We start from the raw sequence: 16,892 nt of genomic DNA on the forward strand, positions 1-16,892 counted from the left end.
TATACAAGAAGCAAATCCTCCTGCACAGCGCAGGCTCACCACTTGATGCCAGGCACTTGTCACCTCCACTGCAAGGAGCACAGTGACTGCAGATACCTCCTCCTCAACGTAGAGTTCCCAGAACACTCCAGACTCTGGCCCCTAGAGTTCCAAAGTGTTTGGGTGCCTAAAGTGGGACAGCAGGAGTTGGAGAGCTGCAGCTGGATGAGAGTTCTTGTTGCTAAGGACTTGGGCTATAAACCCGGGTGCAAACACACAGCAATGCTCAGCTCTCTGCAAACAGCAATGGGCTGAGTGTCCAGACCTGCCAGAGCATTCAGGGAACCTGAGTGCAGTGCTGATGGACTCACTGTGAGGGGGCAATTAATGGGGCAATTAATGGTGATGCTGGCAGAAAGGCTGCCTCAAGGCTGGCAGCTGTAGAGGCGCTCATTTTAACTGTGAAAAGGAAAACCACGCACACATTGAGGTCTGGCAGCACACCTTGTGCCTCTGGAAAACCCTACGGCCTCAAGACTTCCCCCTTCTGTCACAGCATCCCTCTAACTGCTGTCATCAAAGGTCACCAGATGCTTCTTCCATAACATTTAGTGAATAATCAAGGGAGCAGGACGGAGTGGAGGCATGGGGATAGTGAAGGATAAGGAAACACTCAAAGACCTTGGGGAAAAATAATCCTGTTTTGGAGCCAGGACTGCAAGATGCTTTTTAAATGAATGCTGCCTTATGGAGCAGTTTAAAGTCTGCCTGCTCTATCTGCTGACCTACACTGAGGCCACCAGTGAGCTCAGCCGTGTCCCCTCTCTCCGTGCCTACTCCATCCCTCCATGGCATGCCACTGTCACACTGATGGGTGCTGGAGCACTTGCAGCCACCTCAGCGAGGCTTTCCAGGCCCAGGGAGGTTCATGCTTGTTTGCCATGAGCACCTGGAACCTTCCCCAGCCCCTGGCCATCAAAAACCCCACCAGCAATTGATTTAGCTGTGGTGAGGCCAGAAAGTTATTTATTTGCATCATTGCTGTATTAAAACTGAGTATGAAGGAGGGTTTTTTAGCTGCTGCCAGTAACTGAATGCTGCTGTAACATACAACATCACCAAAATGAGAACGGGTCAGGTACCAAAGCTGCTGACAACACCCAGAGGCACGAAGCTATGAAGAACTATAGAATCATAGAATGGTCTGGGCTGCTCAAAGCACAGCCCAACTTTCTCCTGAAAGGATGGGGAAAACCAAAGGCATTTTTTTTCCTTTCCTTCAAATTCAGAGTAAAAAAAATGACCCTTCTCTTGAAGAAACTTTTTCTGATGAGCATTTCAATGAAAAATGGGAAGAAGCCAGAGATACAGCATCCTGCCAGTGGGAACATGCTGCAGGGGGGGTTGGCTGTGCCACAGGCTGTCCTGCTGCAGGCAGCCACCTCTGGGAAGGCACCAACGGGACCACACTGTCAGGGCAATGGGAAGCAAGGAAACAAGACAAAATAAGCACATAAGACTCAGGCTAGACGACAAGGAAATAATTTATTTCCAGGTCCCAGAAAGACCTTGAAAAAAATAACAAGGGTGAGGAAATCAACCTTCTAATTTCATTTGGGTAGAGAAACAAAACCAAAGTGACTCCATCAGACATGGTGGCAGCTGCCAGCTCCTCCTGCAGGGTGGCAGGGGGTGCAGGCACCGCGCTCCTCCGTATTTACACGTGGGGAGAAACTAAAAGGCAAGCGTGCGTGCATGCGCGCCGGGGAGCACGGGCTGGGCAGGGATGGGGGAGAACCCGCCGGGAGGGTTGCTAAACACGTACCCTGTCAGACCCCATCTCCTAGGACAGAGCCCTGCTATTGCACAACACTTGGCTAGAGGAAGGGCCAGTGCCGGAGGGGCTCGGGCACAGCTCTGCAGCCCAGAGGGAAAACACGAACACATTCCTGAGGAAAGAGAGGGCTTTCTCCGTTCTCCTGCTCGGGTGTGCAGGGCATCACCTGCTTGAGGTGGCACTCGAGGGCCCTGCTGCCTCCCCAGCATCATCACAGTGAACCAGCAGCACGCTGGGCGCAGGTGCCAGCCACAGCACACATCGCCTCCTCGGCAGCACCAGAGAGGCCCCGACCAGTGAGGAGCTCCTGGTCCCAGCATGAACCAAGATGGAGCTCCTGGTCCCAGCATGAGCCAAGCTGGGGCTCTGCACAGGGGCCATGGTGGCAGTGAGCAGGAGCAGCCGAGGGCAGGCAGTGTGGCAAAGACACATCCTGTCCCTCTCTGCTGCTGAGTCTCATGCTGCAGCCAAAGGACCAACGCCAGCAGCCGGGAAGCAACACACAGTAAGAAAATGGACACGCATGTACATTTACAGTTAAACCTTCTCTGAGCAGAGAAAACAGCGTCTGTGGTTAAACTAAAAGGACAAACCCAATGACAAGCTCGGGATGTGTCAGGCCTTGGGAGACCATATCAGTTACCTATCAATGATATAATTGATTTTTTCCCAACATGAACAGATAAAGAGCTGCACCAGCCAGCACAGCCTGAGATGCTGCATGAGGACATCACTCTACAGAATGTTCAGTTTTCACTGTAGTAGTTGGTAGGCTGGGAAGGCACAGGGCAGGCAGTGCTTCCCTCCAGCATCATCTGCAGCCTGAGGAGCAATGGCACGTCCCACTGACATTCTTCTCACCTGCCTCCCAAGCCCAGGGATTACATGCAAAAGCAGTCCCACTGGGAGCACATGCTGGTTTGCTACAAGGTACTGTGCTGGGGTGGGGACACCCTGACTACTCCAAGGTGTCACAGACCTGCTGCCCAGTCTGCAGCCAGCTTGGCCACAGAGCAGTGCCAGCAGGTTCTGGCCTCATACACATCTCCTGGGGTTGGCTGTTCTGTTGCTAATGGTGATGCATTGCTGCCAGCTGGGTGTAAGCAGGAATTACTTCTCCCAGCCAGGGGCTTGGGTTCTCCCACACCTTGCAGCATGGTCCTCCATGGGATGCAGCTCTCCCCAGCCACTGTGGGCCGGGGAGCACAGACGTCTAGCCTGCTGCCCTGTACAGCTCACACCATCTGGTGACAGCCAGTGCCTGGCCGAGAGCCCTGCAAACCCCAGGTGCTGTGTGAGGGGCTGGCAGAACCCACCTGGGGGTGCTGCTCTGCACCCCTCTGACAGTGCTCCCCAGCACTGCAGCTGCTCTGTGGCTCAGGCCACGGCATCGCACCTCGGTGACAGGTGGGACGTCCCCATCTGTCACTGGGGCTTTGGGGCACAGCAGGACCTCGCAGAAAACACCTGCTGTGCAGGGAGTGTTGGGGATCCCCTTCACATCACCAGCACCTCTGTGACCACAAGACAAGGGTGAAGCTACTGCAGCATGGAGATGAAGCCTGGTCTGAGGTGAGCAGCCACTCAGTGCAGGATGTGATCCCAGCGTGGCATCCTCCCTCCTACACCATGCCAGCAGCCGGGGGCTTTGGAGAGGCCCAGGGGAGCAGAGAGAAGGAAGACTTCAGAAACAAGTTAACTTAAGAGGGGGAAATCTGAACAGAAGTTAAAAGCATGTTTCCCTCTGCAAGGAAAGCTCTTAAAGAAATCAAAGCTCTTCAGATGCTCTGACTCAAGTGACAAAAACAATTTAGACAACAAAAGGCTCCCGGTCTGCTCTTCCTCTCCTGGATGGGGATCACCGAACAGATCTATTTAAATGATAATTTGTGGGGGAGAAACCCTCTCCAAACCCTCTTGAATTAGATATTCTCTTTCTTAAGTTAACGGTAGTGCTTTAATGGAGACTGGCTTTGAGGAGATGAGGACACCCCAGCGGCTCCTCTGGGCTCCCCAGCCTCCCCTCGTGGGTGTGGAGCCTTCCCGAGCCAGAGGCAGCTGCAGAGAAGCAGTTGCGGTGCAGCCCCTCGCAGGCAGCTGTGCAGTCCAGCCCAAGAGCACACGATTCCCGTTTGGCACCTCTCAGCCTGGGTTCCCAGTCCAGGAGGCGCCGGGAGCCTGCGGGGTTGGAGGGGCAGCTAGGACTCCTCGCTGTCCTCCTCGCCCCTGCGCCCCGCGTACAGCGCTGCCAGCTGCCGGAAACGTGGCCCCCAGCCCCGCAGGTAGGAGAAGTCCTGCTCCGAGCCGCTGGACCAGGTGTTGATGGAGCTCAGGGAGGGCACTGGGGAGTCTGAGCCCTCGAAGGCATAGGTCTGGAATGAGTCATAGGGCGGCACAGAGAGGTCCTCATCTGCCTGTTCCACCTTCCTGCAGATATAGTCTCTGAACACAGAGAAGTCCAGGTCTGGGCTCTGCACCCACTGCGGGAGGGCATGGAGCTCGGAGGCTGGGTTTCTGCCCGGGCCCCCCTCTCCTGGCCCCCCACCTCCATCTCCACTTTTGATCTCACTGAAGTCGTAGAGGCTGCGCAGGGCTGACATGTCATAGGCCTCTGTGTCCTGCTCACCACCCCCTTCATCGTTGTATTTGATGACATTGTCCCTCATGTCCTCGTCATCCTCAGATGTTAGGTGGCTTTTGTGGTGTCGCTTCAGCGTGAGGATCAGAAGGACCAGCACTGGGAAAGGAAGAGACAGTCAGACAGGCACAGGGTCTCAGGGAAGCTGTGCTCCTGCAGGGCAAGGATGGCCCCTGCTTGGTGGCAGGTGTGGAGGCACAGCACCCCTGGCATGGGGAGCCCTGCCAGGATGCCAGACAGTTCCCATCAGCCAGGCTCATCAAGCAGCAGCTGTGCCACGTACTGGCTTGGAGAGAGGTTTGCCCAGGCTCCAGGGCAGACCAGGAGCTTCCTTTGCCATGCGACTACTGAGACAGGAGGGAGTGATGGATAAACACACAGCTGGACAGACAAACGGATGGCTTCTGCAGAAGATGAGTAGGAAAACGGGGTGCATGATTCACACTAGCAGCCAAATGCTGGGTGGGTGAGTGTGGAGCAGATGGCACAGAGCCTGAGCAGTGAGCCGCAGCTGTGTCCTGGATGATCATCCATTCAGCCCATCACCTTTAAAGCACCGATGTGCACTTTATTCGTTTGGGCAATTAGGCAGAAATTTGTTTGCACTGCGTTGGAAAATGAAACCAGTGTAAAGTGCACCCTGTGGGAAAGGGTTTTCTGAACAGACATGCAGCGGAAGACAGGGAGTGGAGCCATGCCAAGAAGAGGAGACCTCACCAAACAGTGCACTGGCTCCCACAGGTGTCTGGACAGCCCTTGGAGCTAGCCAGGAGCCAGCCCTGGGGCCAGAGAAAGCTTCTAGCAGCTGCATCCATCAACTGCCCTGTGCTAAACCTGAAGGCATTGCAGCAGTCCTTGCTCAGAGTCCCTTCTCACATGCACACAAGCCCATGCTCGCCGTGCCCAGCAAAGCTTGTGCCAGTGTGTCAGTGGCAGGCAGCAGCATTCCCGGGGTACAGGTCCTGACCTAGGCAGCACTCTGGTTTGACTGCAGCCCAGTTCTGTGTCCTGCCCACACACTCTAACACTGACCCTTTTGGGTAAGAACACACTTGCACATCCCACCCCTGCCACCCCTGCCCACACGCTGGGGGCACACACGCCCCATCTGCTGTGAGATGCCTGCTGTGGGCACAGCATGGCAGCTGGCAAGCAGCACTTGGCTCCTGCCTGTCCAAGCAGGGAGCGAGCCAGCAGCTCTCCAGGCTCTGCTGGGCAGCATCTCACCTGCCTGGCACAGGGAGCTCTGCTCTGGCTGCCTTTTGGAGCCCAGCACGCAGGAGCTGTGGCAACAACGGGAGCTTCCCCACAGGAGTCTCCCCCTGGAAGGGGCTGAGGTTCCTGCCCTGCATGCTGCATCTACCAGGGAGGAGACAGATGCAGAAAAGCCTGCCCTGTGCCCACAGCACCTGCCCGCACACATGCATGTGATGCTGATGGAGTGGAGCTGGGACAGGATGGGAAGGACCCAGGGGCCAGGCAGGCACTCACCAACCAGAATGAGGACACAGACCAGCAGCGCGATGAGGGCACCGGGGCTCAGCGTGGCTGACACGACATAGGCTGTGCTGTTGCAGGACTGGATGGCCCCATTGCTGTCGCAGCCGCAGACACGGATGGTCAGAGTCCCTGTGCTGCTCAGAGCTGGGGGGCCACTGTCCACCACCAGAATGGGGAGCAGGTACACATCCTGCTCCTGGCGATTGAAGCCCACTCTCTGTGTGTGCACTGCTGCCGTGTTGTCTGCAGGGAACAAGGGAAACCACAGCAAAATCACCCCCACATCACAGCCTGCAGGACCTGCCATGAGCTTCTCCATGCTCTAGATGAACAGCAGCTATTTGTGCTGCCACCCCGAGAGCCTGGGGCCTCCCCCTCGTCCATCACATGGATCCAGCTCATGGCTCCCTGGCCCTGCAGCACCTCAGCAGCCTGAATGCCTGAACATGGCCAGCTCCACTCCAGCACATTCCCCTTTGCCAGCAGCACCTCAGGGCCAGCCTGGCATCTCCTTTGTCATCACACCTGGGAGTGCACCTGGCACAGGAACAGCAGCACATGAGTGTCTGAATCACACTGACAAACAGTGCAGGTGGCACAAAGAGAGGGGAAAATCTTCCAAAAGACCCTCTGAGAATGGCACAGAGTCAGAAACAGGATAAAAACCAATTGCTGATATGTACACAAGAAGAGACAGGGTCTGCAGGTGGCACTGAGACTGCAAAAGCACACACTGCTTCGAAAGCCAAGAGCCATGGGTGAATGGTCCTGCCTCAGCCGGAGGGCCAGGTACCCCTATGATCCTCTGTAACTCCTAAAGGAGTAGGCAGAGGTCCTTCCAAGCCTAACAGCCAAGTCAGGCATCCTCCTCCCCATCTGCTTACACCCTGCTGCTTCAGGGGCTCAGCTGGCACAGCACAACTCATTATGAACCCATTAACACAGCCACTTCACGGGACCCTCCAGGGCCCCAGTGCCAGTGATGAACCCAAGGAGCAGCTGCTGCCGACCAGGAGCAGAGAGGGAGGGCAGGGAGAGGGACTGACACTGGGATTGACTTCCTGCTCAGGGGTGCTGCAGGCTGCCAGCCAGCAGCAGCATGGGCAGGACAGGGCTGAACAGCAGGTGACAATTGCAGCCAGGTGTCACAAGCCGCTGCCGACTGTCTGCAATCTTTATCTAATAAACCATGGATTGGCCCACTCACAGCAAGGTGCTGTTGTCTATGAGGATGCTCCTCATCAGACCTGATTTATGCCAGACCATCCCCTTTCTCTATGAATCAGCTCTTCCATTGGAAAAGACATCTACTGTAATTCTGGCCCTTGGGCTGCTGCCACCACGGAAATTGCTGTATGGATTGGGTGCTGCATGAGAGCACACAGGGCACGGTGGGGACAGGCAGTGAGCCAGGGTGCAGGCATGCACTGAGTGCAGGACAGGGAAGACTCACTGGTCAGCCAGGAAGCAGTTCCCAGAGGCACTGCATGGCAGCTGGGCACAGCAGAGCACAGTCTCCTGTCTCCTATCCTGCAGGACACCTGCCACTGTGGCTGGGACTCCTGGAGCAGCATGTGGCAGCAGCACCATGGCAACTGGGCAGAGGTGTCAGGAGGAGCAGGGGAGCACTGGCCCCTGGGTGCAAGGAGGCTGAACTAAGTGTGGTGGCAGCAACACCTGAGAGCTCCCTATGGCCTTCCAAGGATGAGCTAGGAAAAAGAATTATTGTTATGCTAATCGTTTGCACAAAGGTAATGAGATCTCGTTTGGTGCTGTTCCCCCCTCCCTGCTGCAGCATAGCTGGAAGATATAAATAACGTTAATGGCACCATCTCAGCAAGAGGCCAGGGCTAACTCCTAGCTAGCCCAGCTAAAAGTAAGCCTCAGACATCTGAATCCAGTGGAAATAAAGTCACAGGACAAAGAGGACAGATCAAAGTGCTGTAAGGGAGCCAGGCTCCAGCCATAGCCCAGGAGGGTCACCTTTGCTGGCATTGTCACTCCAGTCAGGTCATTAGCCTGAGGCTGGGGTCAGATCCTGGCTTAGAGAATCCATGAGCACACAGCCCTGCACCTCCATGGAGCGCAGCCCACCCCTCACCCAGGGCTGCTGGAACCTGGTGCTTGGGAACTCTCCCAGCTGCTCTTCAGTGCTGTGTAAACACAGGGGTAGCACGAAACCTCTCTGGAAATGCAGCAGGAGGCTGGCAACTCCCTTCTGTTTACAACCAGCTCCAGCTCCTGTTAGGGACCTGCGATGAGGCATGCTGTATTTTTAGAAACAGTCTCTAGAAATCAAGGGGAACTACACATGCAAGTGGCAGAGGGGCAGGGAACAACCTCAGCTCAGCCCAGACAACTCAGGCAGCCCGGCACCACTGAAAAAGAAATATTGCCACCCACCAAGTCAAAATAAAGAAGCTGGTACTTAAATCTAACAACAGCATGACAGACAGGTCTGCTCTCAGAAACCTCGCCTCAGGAAGGGGCTGAGGGTTTGCTCTGTGACCCAAAACATGATGCAAGGGAGCAACAAAAATCACAACTACACACACTATTTTAAACATCATGAAACTATATTTTCTCTCCTGAACAGGGTGACAGGAGCCCTTCCTACAGGAGGGAGATCCACAGAAATTTCCCAAGTACACCAATGAAACCGCTCACCAAGGCTGGACAGCCAGAGCCCAGCCTGCCAGGCTCCACCTGCCACTGGCAGTGAAATGGCTCCACCACCTGCTCACTACCCCCTGCTCCCCACCACCATGAACCCTTCTCTGTTGGGTGTTTGCACCCCTGTAACTTGCAAACTTCTGTGCTCCCCTCTGAGATACCCCAAAAAAGCAGTGCTGCTGCCGTAAGATTGTAGTCCCTTTGATCACAGATCTGGGAAAATTTTGCCCAGATCTTGGAACGTGCATCTGGAAGATACATGCAAAGCAACCTTCTCCAAAACAATTGTCTTTTCTCTTGGTGCAGTTGTTTCTTTCCATGTAGCTGACCCACAGCAGCTGCTTTGGGATGTGTCTTGGTGCAGATTTGTTTGCATTGGCACAGCACAGGCAGCCCTGGCCCCACAGCCCTCATGTCTCTTCCTCTGCAGCAGCTTCGTGCCAAATCCATTTCTGGGGTGATGAGCTGAGGAGCAGCGCTTTTCAGGAGCAGCACTAGAATGTGAGCAGACGTTAATCCACAGCTTTCCTCAACAGACGAGTCTGGGTCTCCACACTTGGTTTCCTGCCCAGTCTTTGCAGAGCTGCACCTTCTGCTGTGGTCACACTGCTCCAAAGGCTGTGCTGAGTGTCCTCTGATGCCCCAACCCAAACCTTTTACTATCACTGCCGTCTTGCTGCACAAACTGACATTTTCTCTGTAGGTTTCCTCTGCCACCCTCTCTCTGATCATGCAGTGACATTATCCTGTGTTACATCACATCACCTTGTGTGACAGGGCAGGAGATGGCTCTTCTCTCCACCTGAGGGAGCAGGTCACTGGGCAGGGCAGGAACCAATGTGAGCCAAGTGCACAGGGACTCATCAATACTGCCCTGAGAGGAAAGTTTAAAAATGCAATATACTCTGGTGGTAGCTTAACGTCACTAGGAATAATAAAATAATTAAGTCTCTCAGACTCCCTCTCCAAAGAGGCTCTTGGCAGCCTCAAAGACAGAACTAATAAATCCTTCTCATAACTCAATCTCAAACAGTGCTATGGGAGCAGGAGGGATTTTGATGTCCCTTCCCTCTCCCACACTCACAGGGCCCTGGGAGCATCTGCCTTCCCCTTCTCCAGCTGTTGCTCTGCTGTACTGGAGCCTGGGAACACCGGCTCTGGGGAGGAGCACACGGCACCCGGCTGAGCCTGCAGGCATGCTGCTGCCAGAGCTGCCCGAAGGGAGCAGACCTCTTCCAGCCCCAGGTGGTGCAGCTGGTAGAAGAAACATCCTGGTTTTCCCTTTTGCCTCTTCCTTCTCCTGAGTTCTCTGGGTACTAGTCTACAGCTCCTTCACTGTTTGCTTGGCCCCGAGGAGGTTTGATGCTCTTTTACACGTTCATACCACTGCCGCCCTGGTCAAACGAGCATCTGTGCTGCTTGTGCTGAGAGGGGCATCCCTGTGGGGCTGGAGGAGGCTTCCTCTATCCTCAGGCAATCCTCAAATCCTAACATTTTGCTTTTGATTGTTGTGATTTTCAGATCTTCTATCACCCATTACATGCACTTAATGAGACCTGCAGAGAGTTCAGACATCTGCTTGCTGAGCCCTTGAGCCCTGGAGTCAGTAGCTCCATGTGTCACTCCATATTACCTAGCGCTCCTTCCAGGTTGCCAGGCTTGGATGCTTTCTACCATCCCTTCCAACACAATTAGCATTTCTTGGAGAACATGATTTCAGGCTTTAATTGCCTTTGATCCTGTTGTAATCAATTTTCTCAGGCCAGAAAGACCCAGCAAAAGGCGAGTTAGGTAACAGAGGATGGCGAATGCCTTTGGAATGGCACCAGTTGGACCTTAACGTGGTCAGCTTCTCTAATTCCATCTCTTCCTTTAGTCACTCCATTTGATGCACATCTTGTTCCTGGATCATCACTGCTGTTACCACAGGTGACATTTATTCCTTGTCCAATGAATCAGGAAGTGTGCGAGCACTCCCTCAGAGCGAGCAAAAGCACGGAAAGAGAGAGCAGGCAGTGGTGCTGTTTCCAAAAGCCCAGCTCTTGCAAACCAGCTGTAACTCAGCTGTGTGGTCACCTGCAGGGACACCCTTGGTTCTAGTGTCTCCAACCCAGAGCACAAGAGCCAGGGCAGCTCTGTGTGCCCCTCCCAGGACTCCCAGAGTGAGCCCCAACACTGCTGGCAGCTCACAGCCCCCCAGGCTCCCCACAAGCAGCCCCACCATGCCAGATGCTCCTGCCCTGCCCAACTGCAACAGGAGCACTCCCAAGCGGGTGCTGGTCCCTGCCCTGCCGAAAACAAGTCACTTCTCGAGGTGGCTTTCTGGTGCCATGAAGGAACCAAGTGAAGTAGGTGCAAAGCAAAAGAGAGGATTTAAGCAAGAGCTTAGCGAATCCATCTGTGCTGACATCCATCAGTGTCACTCCTTGGCTGCAAAAGCAATATTTATAAATCACGTTTCAAAACTGGCTACAAATTTGTACAAAGAAACAGATGGGCTGGTGGTAGCAGTTTGTCACCACTGATATTTATACGGGGGAGTAAAGACAAGTGCAAGAGGGGTGAATGTAGGAGAGGGAAGCAATGGGGGAACACAAGGGAGGCTGCAGCAAGGACACCCACGAGAGCAGGGGCAAAGGTGAGTGTACCCAGGGCAGTCAATGGACTAGAGAAGGGGGCAGAAATCAAAGAGAGGGAGATGGCATCAGAGGACCCTGTTAGAAATGAGGGGTGCCTCCATCTGCACAGGCAGCCACCTCCGCTTGCTGTGGAAGACAGCACTGATCAGCAATTGGGAGGGTCTCCAAACGCTCTGGGAATAACCCTGCAGCACCAACATTTGTTTTCCCAAGAGCAGGAGGCGGGAGGTGATGCCAGCTTTTACTCATTTTATGCAGTGTTACACCACACAAAAATCTCGAGGGATCGTTTAGCGCAAAGAATTACCCCGTGCTGCAAGAGCCTCGTCCCACTCAAGAGAGCAGCAGTGCTGGAGGAGATGGTGGCACACGTGTCCTGCATCTACTGCAATGCCAGCTCTTGGGCCACTGCTGCTGGACCCCCCCACAGAACTGGGGAGCCAAGCAGCTCTTGCTAAGCCCTGTATACCCCCAGCCACATGCCCTGCCAGACGAGCAAAACAGTGGTGGTGGCTCTGGGATGGCAACCTGGCCATGGCAGACACCCTGGCCCAGAGCTGGGAGCCTCATGAGGGTCTGGGCAGGAAGGCACACCCGGGTGTAGCACATTTGCAAGCACATTTTCATAAGATCCTTCAAAGAAAGTGAGGGAAGTTAATCGCTGGGTGTGGGGCAAAATCTTGCTGAGGATTAAAGCCTGTTTACATGATAAGAAGCAAAGGTCTTCTGAACAGCTGCCCTTGAGCAGGGGGGGAGGGACTCAGGTCAGGGACAGCTGTGCCACTCAGGACACAAAGCAATATCCAGCCCTGCTACCTTTGCATCTGAAGCTTTTCCATTTTGACTATCCCTAATAATGCTGAACCAAACTGAGCAAGCAGGATCTTACGTCAGCAGAAGGCTCCTTTGATAAGCTCAGAACAAACTAACCCAGGCTTTTGACAGATAAAGCTGCAAAAGCAGAGAAAGAAAATGATTTTAAAAGAAAACCCAACTAAAACCAAAGTAGAATTTCAATGTGGTCTGCTAGCCCCTGTGACAAGCACATGCACATGTGGCTGGAGAAGGTCCCAGTATCTGCAGGGGACCCTGCTGCATTTACTGCTACAAATAGCACCTAAATTCACCCTAAACACCAGCCAAAAATAGGAAGCAGCCTGATAACTACTTTTCTGGATTGTCCACAAAATTGCAACCTGGCCTCACAGCCTGCAAAACCCAATAGCAGCCAGGCCTCAGCCAGCAGAACCTGCATTGCAACCTGTCGCTCACAGCATCAAATCACCCAGGATGAACTGCTGAGCCCAAGGATGCAGAGAGCCCCAGAGCTGCCCAGAGGAACAGACAGGCTGTGCCTGGCTGCATGTCCCAAAGGAGAGGATGAGCCTCAGAAGAAAAAAAGGACTGCGCTCTAGAGCCACCACCTCACAGGGAATCAGGCTCTGCAGGTTGTGTCCCAGAGAACCCACTGTGGCTGGGGGTTGGCTGCAGCATGGTCCCACTGCCTCCCAGGCCTCTGGAGCTGTTCCCATTTGTCAGTGGCACAGGGCTGGCCACCCACACAGCAGCGCCGAGATGACCCAAGCTCCAGGATTTACCTTGGAGAGGGATAAATCATAATGCTCAAAATGGGAGTGTGTTCATCTATAAATCCACATCATCTCCTTGCCTGCAGGCAGGTTGGAGATTTCCCATCAAGAAAGGGACTGAGAGCCCTGAAAATACCAAAGGCTTAACAAGACAGCATGAGAGGAGCTTTGTAGCTGCTTGCAGCAAAGAATAAAGCCGGCACAGCCTCCTTGAGGAAATCCAAGCTGTTAGCTGACCAGTCCCACCATTTCAGGTTGACAAGCAGCTCTGCCACATGCCCAAAGCACACAGAGCTGGCACAGAGAGACTGTAACCCATCTCCCTCTCCATGGCCAGAGGTCATGCTCAGCCTGAGGGATGCTGGGCCAAAGGTACAGCAGAACTTACCCTGGATATCCAGCAAAGAGAAATGGTGGTTGTTGGTGGCTTCAGGCGCCAGCGTGAAGTAGAAATGGTGGCCACTCTGAGGCTCATCCCGGTCCACAACACTGATTGTCTGGATCAGCTGTGGGGAGAAGGCAGAAATGAGCACCTCTGCTGCCTCTGCAGCCTCTCCCAGGGTCCCATGTTCATGGTGCAGCCAGTGGCGTCGCCGGCTGTGGCCACAGAGAGGGACAAGTGTTCTACCCTGCAGATGGGCTCAGTGGCACCAGCAGAGTGACTCCCAGTGTGACAGAGGCTGCAAAGGAACACTCTCAGGCAGAAGCGGGCAGACAGGCAGGCTGGCACTGGTCCAGAGCACCGCCTGCAGCCCGAGACCAGGGCTGGGGGACACCTGCTACCTGGCCTGGCTTGGCATCCTCACACACAGCAGCCTCATAGGGGGTGGCGAGCTCAGGCGGATTGTCATTGACGTCCAGGATACGGATACGGAGAGAGGCCCTCGACACCTGGGAGTGATTATCTGAAACAGAAAGAAAAGCAGAGCTTCAGGACAAAGTGTCAACTGCTGCTATCAGGGAGCAAACCCCCTCATCCCCATCTGTCCAGAGGCCATCATGGCTGCTACCTGTTCCGAGGGTCACACAGCACTGCACCTCTGCCTGCCTGTGGCACGGACTGCCTACAGGACAGCAGCACCTGAAGAGCATTGCTCAGCATCACCACACCCTGTAAAGGAAGCCCAACCACTGGGCTCTGTGCCAAGGACAACTGAAACACCACCCGATCTATCCCTGGAAAACTAAAACAGCTCAAAGCTAGTCCCAGCTATAAGTGTCAGTCATCCAGCAGTGAGGATCTGTCCCAGCACCAAGATGGGACAAAAAACTTGGATGTGAGATCACTCCCTGACCTGGATCTTGACCCTTAGGCCCTTGGGGCTGGCAGCAACATCTGAGAGCCAAGTGAACAGAGCTGGGACGTGAAACAGCTATGATCAGCTAAGAGCACAGGGTGGTGGTGAGATCTGTCCCTCCACCTCTGCTGTGCCCAGGTGACCCAGGGTCAAATGTGCCCCGCTGAGGCATGAGGCTCTTGCCCAGGGACCCAAACCTCTTATGCTGACACTGGGTTTTTATTGCCATCAGCAGCTTAAACTTAAACACAGCATGGTCTGCCAGCTGGCAGGAGGGAGTCTTGCAGAAAGATTGAGGGCAGCCCTCTCACCCAGGCCCTCAGCAGGCCAGCCTCACCCAGGCAGTGGTCCTGGGGACACCCCACTACTCCTTTAGAGTTCACTTTGCACATGGGATGGGGCAGCATTTACACCTCCACTCACTGCAGCGTCACTGAGCTGCACACACACCGCTGAGGGACACTGAGCCTGTGCCATAGGATTATAAATCACTCTGGAGGGCCTGATGTTTGCTGAAGCACCTCATATATCTCCAGAAATGAGAACTCCCTCTTACTCCATCTCCTTTGTTTTACCCAGAGGCTGCACCTGTGACAGAACTAATGCTTCTCTCCACACTCAGGCAGGAGTTCTGCTGCCTGTTTGTCTATAACATTAATACTGGCCCCAACAGATCAGGTGGGGGAGGACCCAGGGGAGAGGAGATTTAGCGCTGCTCCATAATTAGGCAGGAATCTAAGCCCCCTCCCCAGAGCTGCCTTCACCCGGTTCTCACGTTATCACTCCCTCTCACCCAGACCAGCTGCTCTGGTGATTAGATAGTTGTTTTTGGGGGAGGGAGGCAGAAGTCGTGACTAAAAGCCTGGAACTATGTGTTATTTTAAAAGGCATGTTGGTGCAGTGAAATAAACTGCAATTGCTTGCAGGAAGAGAAAAAGGGGGAGGCAGCAGGGTGAGAAGGGAACCCAGGGAGGCGGAGGGGAGCGCGCTTGATGCCCACAAATGAGCAGGAAGAAAAAGGGTTCAGTTCCTGCAAGAAGGAGGATGACAGCATTTCATCACCCCCTCCTCAGCCTACAGGAAGATGGATAACCATCCCTGCTGCTCAGCTCTGGAGCAAGCTGGGACTGCTGAGAGAAAGATGAGGAAAGGCAGGAAGAGAGGAGAGGAAGTAGAGCCTGAAGGGAGGAAGAATCCAGGACCCCAGCTCTTTCCTTTCCTAACTGTAACCCAGAGGACAGGGATCCTCCCTCAGTGCCCCACAGTATGGGAGCCAGCTATGAGCAGGATCCAATCCCAGTGCTGCTGAACCCTCCCCAGCACCTTTTGGGATTGTGCACACCAGGTCTGGACATCCAGGTGATCCTGAGCACAGCAGCTTCCCTCTGAGATCCCCTCCCACAGCCTCCTGAGGAGGGACGTGATCAGCGTGTTTAGAGCCGGGCAGAAGCACAGGTCTGTGCCTTCCCCAGCGCCAGCCACAGCTGCCAGGAGCGCTTTGAGCAGCGCAAGAGAACGGGGTCATGGACCTGCCTCGGCACAGAGCTCAGGACCTGCACCGACCCCCTCCTGAGCCAGGGCTTGCGTCCCGCATCCCTGGGCACAGCTCTGAGACAGTGACCTTTCTAAATGCACCCTGTCATACAAAAGCTCGCCTTTTGCCCCTTCCAAAACTGCTGAAGCCTGAGGCTTATGCTCACTCCTGGCTCAGTGACGGGGTCAAAATTTGATGTACCCAGGAACATCAAGGTTAGAAATGCAGCTGCTGCACTCTTGTCTACCTTTTCAGTGAGGCACACATCAGCTTCTTTTTATTTTGGCTGTACAATGTATATTTGAAGGTTCCTCAAATGCTTTATCAACTTGCCTCTTCTTCTGAGCCAATGTCTGGATTTACCCATGGAAAAAATGAAAAATGGTTGGATGTATTTGAAAAAAATTATCTTTAAAACTCTTAAAACACATTTTCTGTAACAGTGGCATAAACTGATATTACGATGGTCGGAAGTGTGATTTAGATTGTTGGAGTAAATCTGTGATGAAAGGCACAAAGCACACAACTCCTAATGCAGGATTGACGTCTGCGAGGTCAGAAACTCTGGCCTGTGCTTTCTCTACCTGTGTGCATGTACCCAAAATGCCCTAGCACACGAGCAAAGGCTCAGCACTGCCAGGAAGAGCAGCAGAGAGGGTGGATGAGGCTGTGGCATGGGTGCTGCAGGCACCTGCCCTTGCAGAGCTCTGTGAGCAGCACCTGGCCCATGGTTGGGACGAGGGCAGCACGTGCTGGCTGAGGGCAACTGGAAAGGAAAAAAGCCATTTTCTATTGCAGTGACTCCTCGGTATTCCAGCTCAGCTGACTGACATGCAAATTAGTTTAATTATTTCTTCTTCTAAAATAAATTATATTTTGCAGTGGCTGCAATATGTTGTGTCAGGCAAAATTACATTCAATATTTTTAAACTAATTGATGTCAGCCTTGAGAAAACCTGATTGACAGCAGCGAGAAAACTAGGCTGCTACCTAAACGCTTTCCTAAATTAAAATTAAACATGCCGTTTTTCTGCATTTCCTTCAGGAGTTGGAATGCTATTAATCTGAAAAGACTGAGGAAAGAGACATGGAAAATACACAGAACAAGAGGGAGATGCTGGAAGCACAGCCGTGCAGTATGGGAGCTCCAGGCTGGTGACTGGCAGCTGCCTTTGCCAACATGGGAGGAATTATTTCAGAGTCAC

The 16,892-nt window shown here is 53.8% G+C and overlaps 1 protein-coding gene across 6 annotated transcripts in view; it reads right to left on the bottom strand.

Annotated features, from left to right (window-relative positions):
- Positions 1-1,505: 1,505 nt before the first annotated feature.
- CDH22 (cadherin 22) overlaps positions 1,506-16,892 on the bottom strand; it is a 77,349-nt gene continuing 61,962 nt past the window's right edge. For all 6 annotated transcript variants that reach the window (XM_085079603.1, XM_085079600.1, XM_085079605.1 and 3 more), the window contains 4 exons: positions 13,639-13,760; positions 13,244-13,361; positions 5,946-6,197; positions 1,506-4,553 (listed from right to left, as the gene is read on the bottom strand). In XM_085079603.1, coding sequence (XP_084935729.1) covers positions 4,015-4,553; positions 5,946-6,197; positions 13,244-13,361; positions 13,639-13,760 — 1,031 coding nt within the window. In that variant the 3' untranslated portion in view covers positions 1,506-4,014. The remainder of the gene's footprint in view (positions 4,554-5,945; positions 6,198-13,243; positions 13,362-13,638; positions 13,761-16,892) is intronic.

The sequence above is a fragment of the Lichenostomus cassidix genome, chromosome 20 (genome assembly GCF_008360975.1).
Source record: "Lichenostomus cassidix isolate B80296 chromosome 20, HeHo_3.0, whole genome shotgun sequence".
NCBI lineage: Eukaryota > Metazoa > Chordata > Aves > Passeriformes > Meliphagidae > Lichenostomus > Lichenostomus cassidix.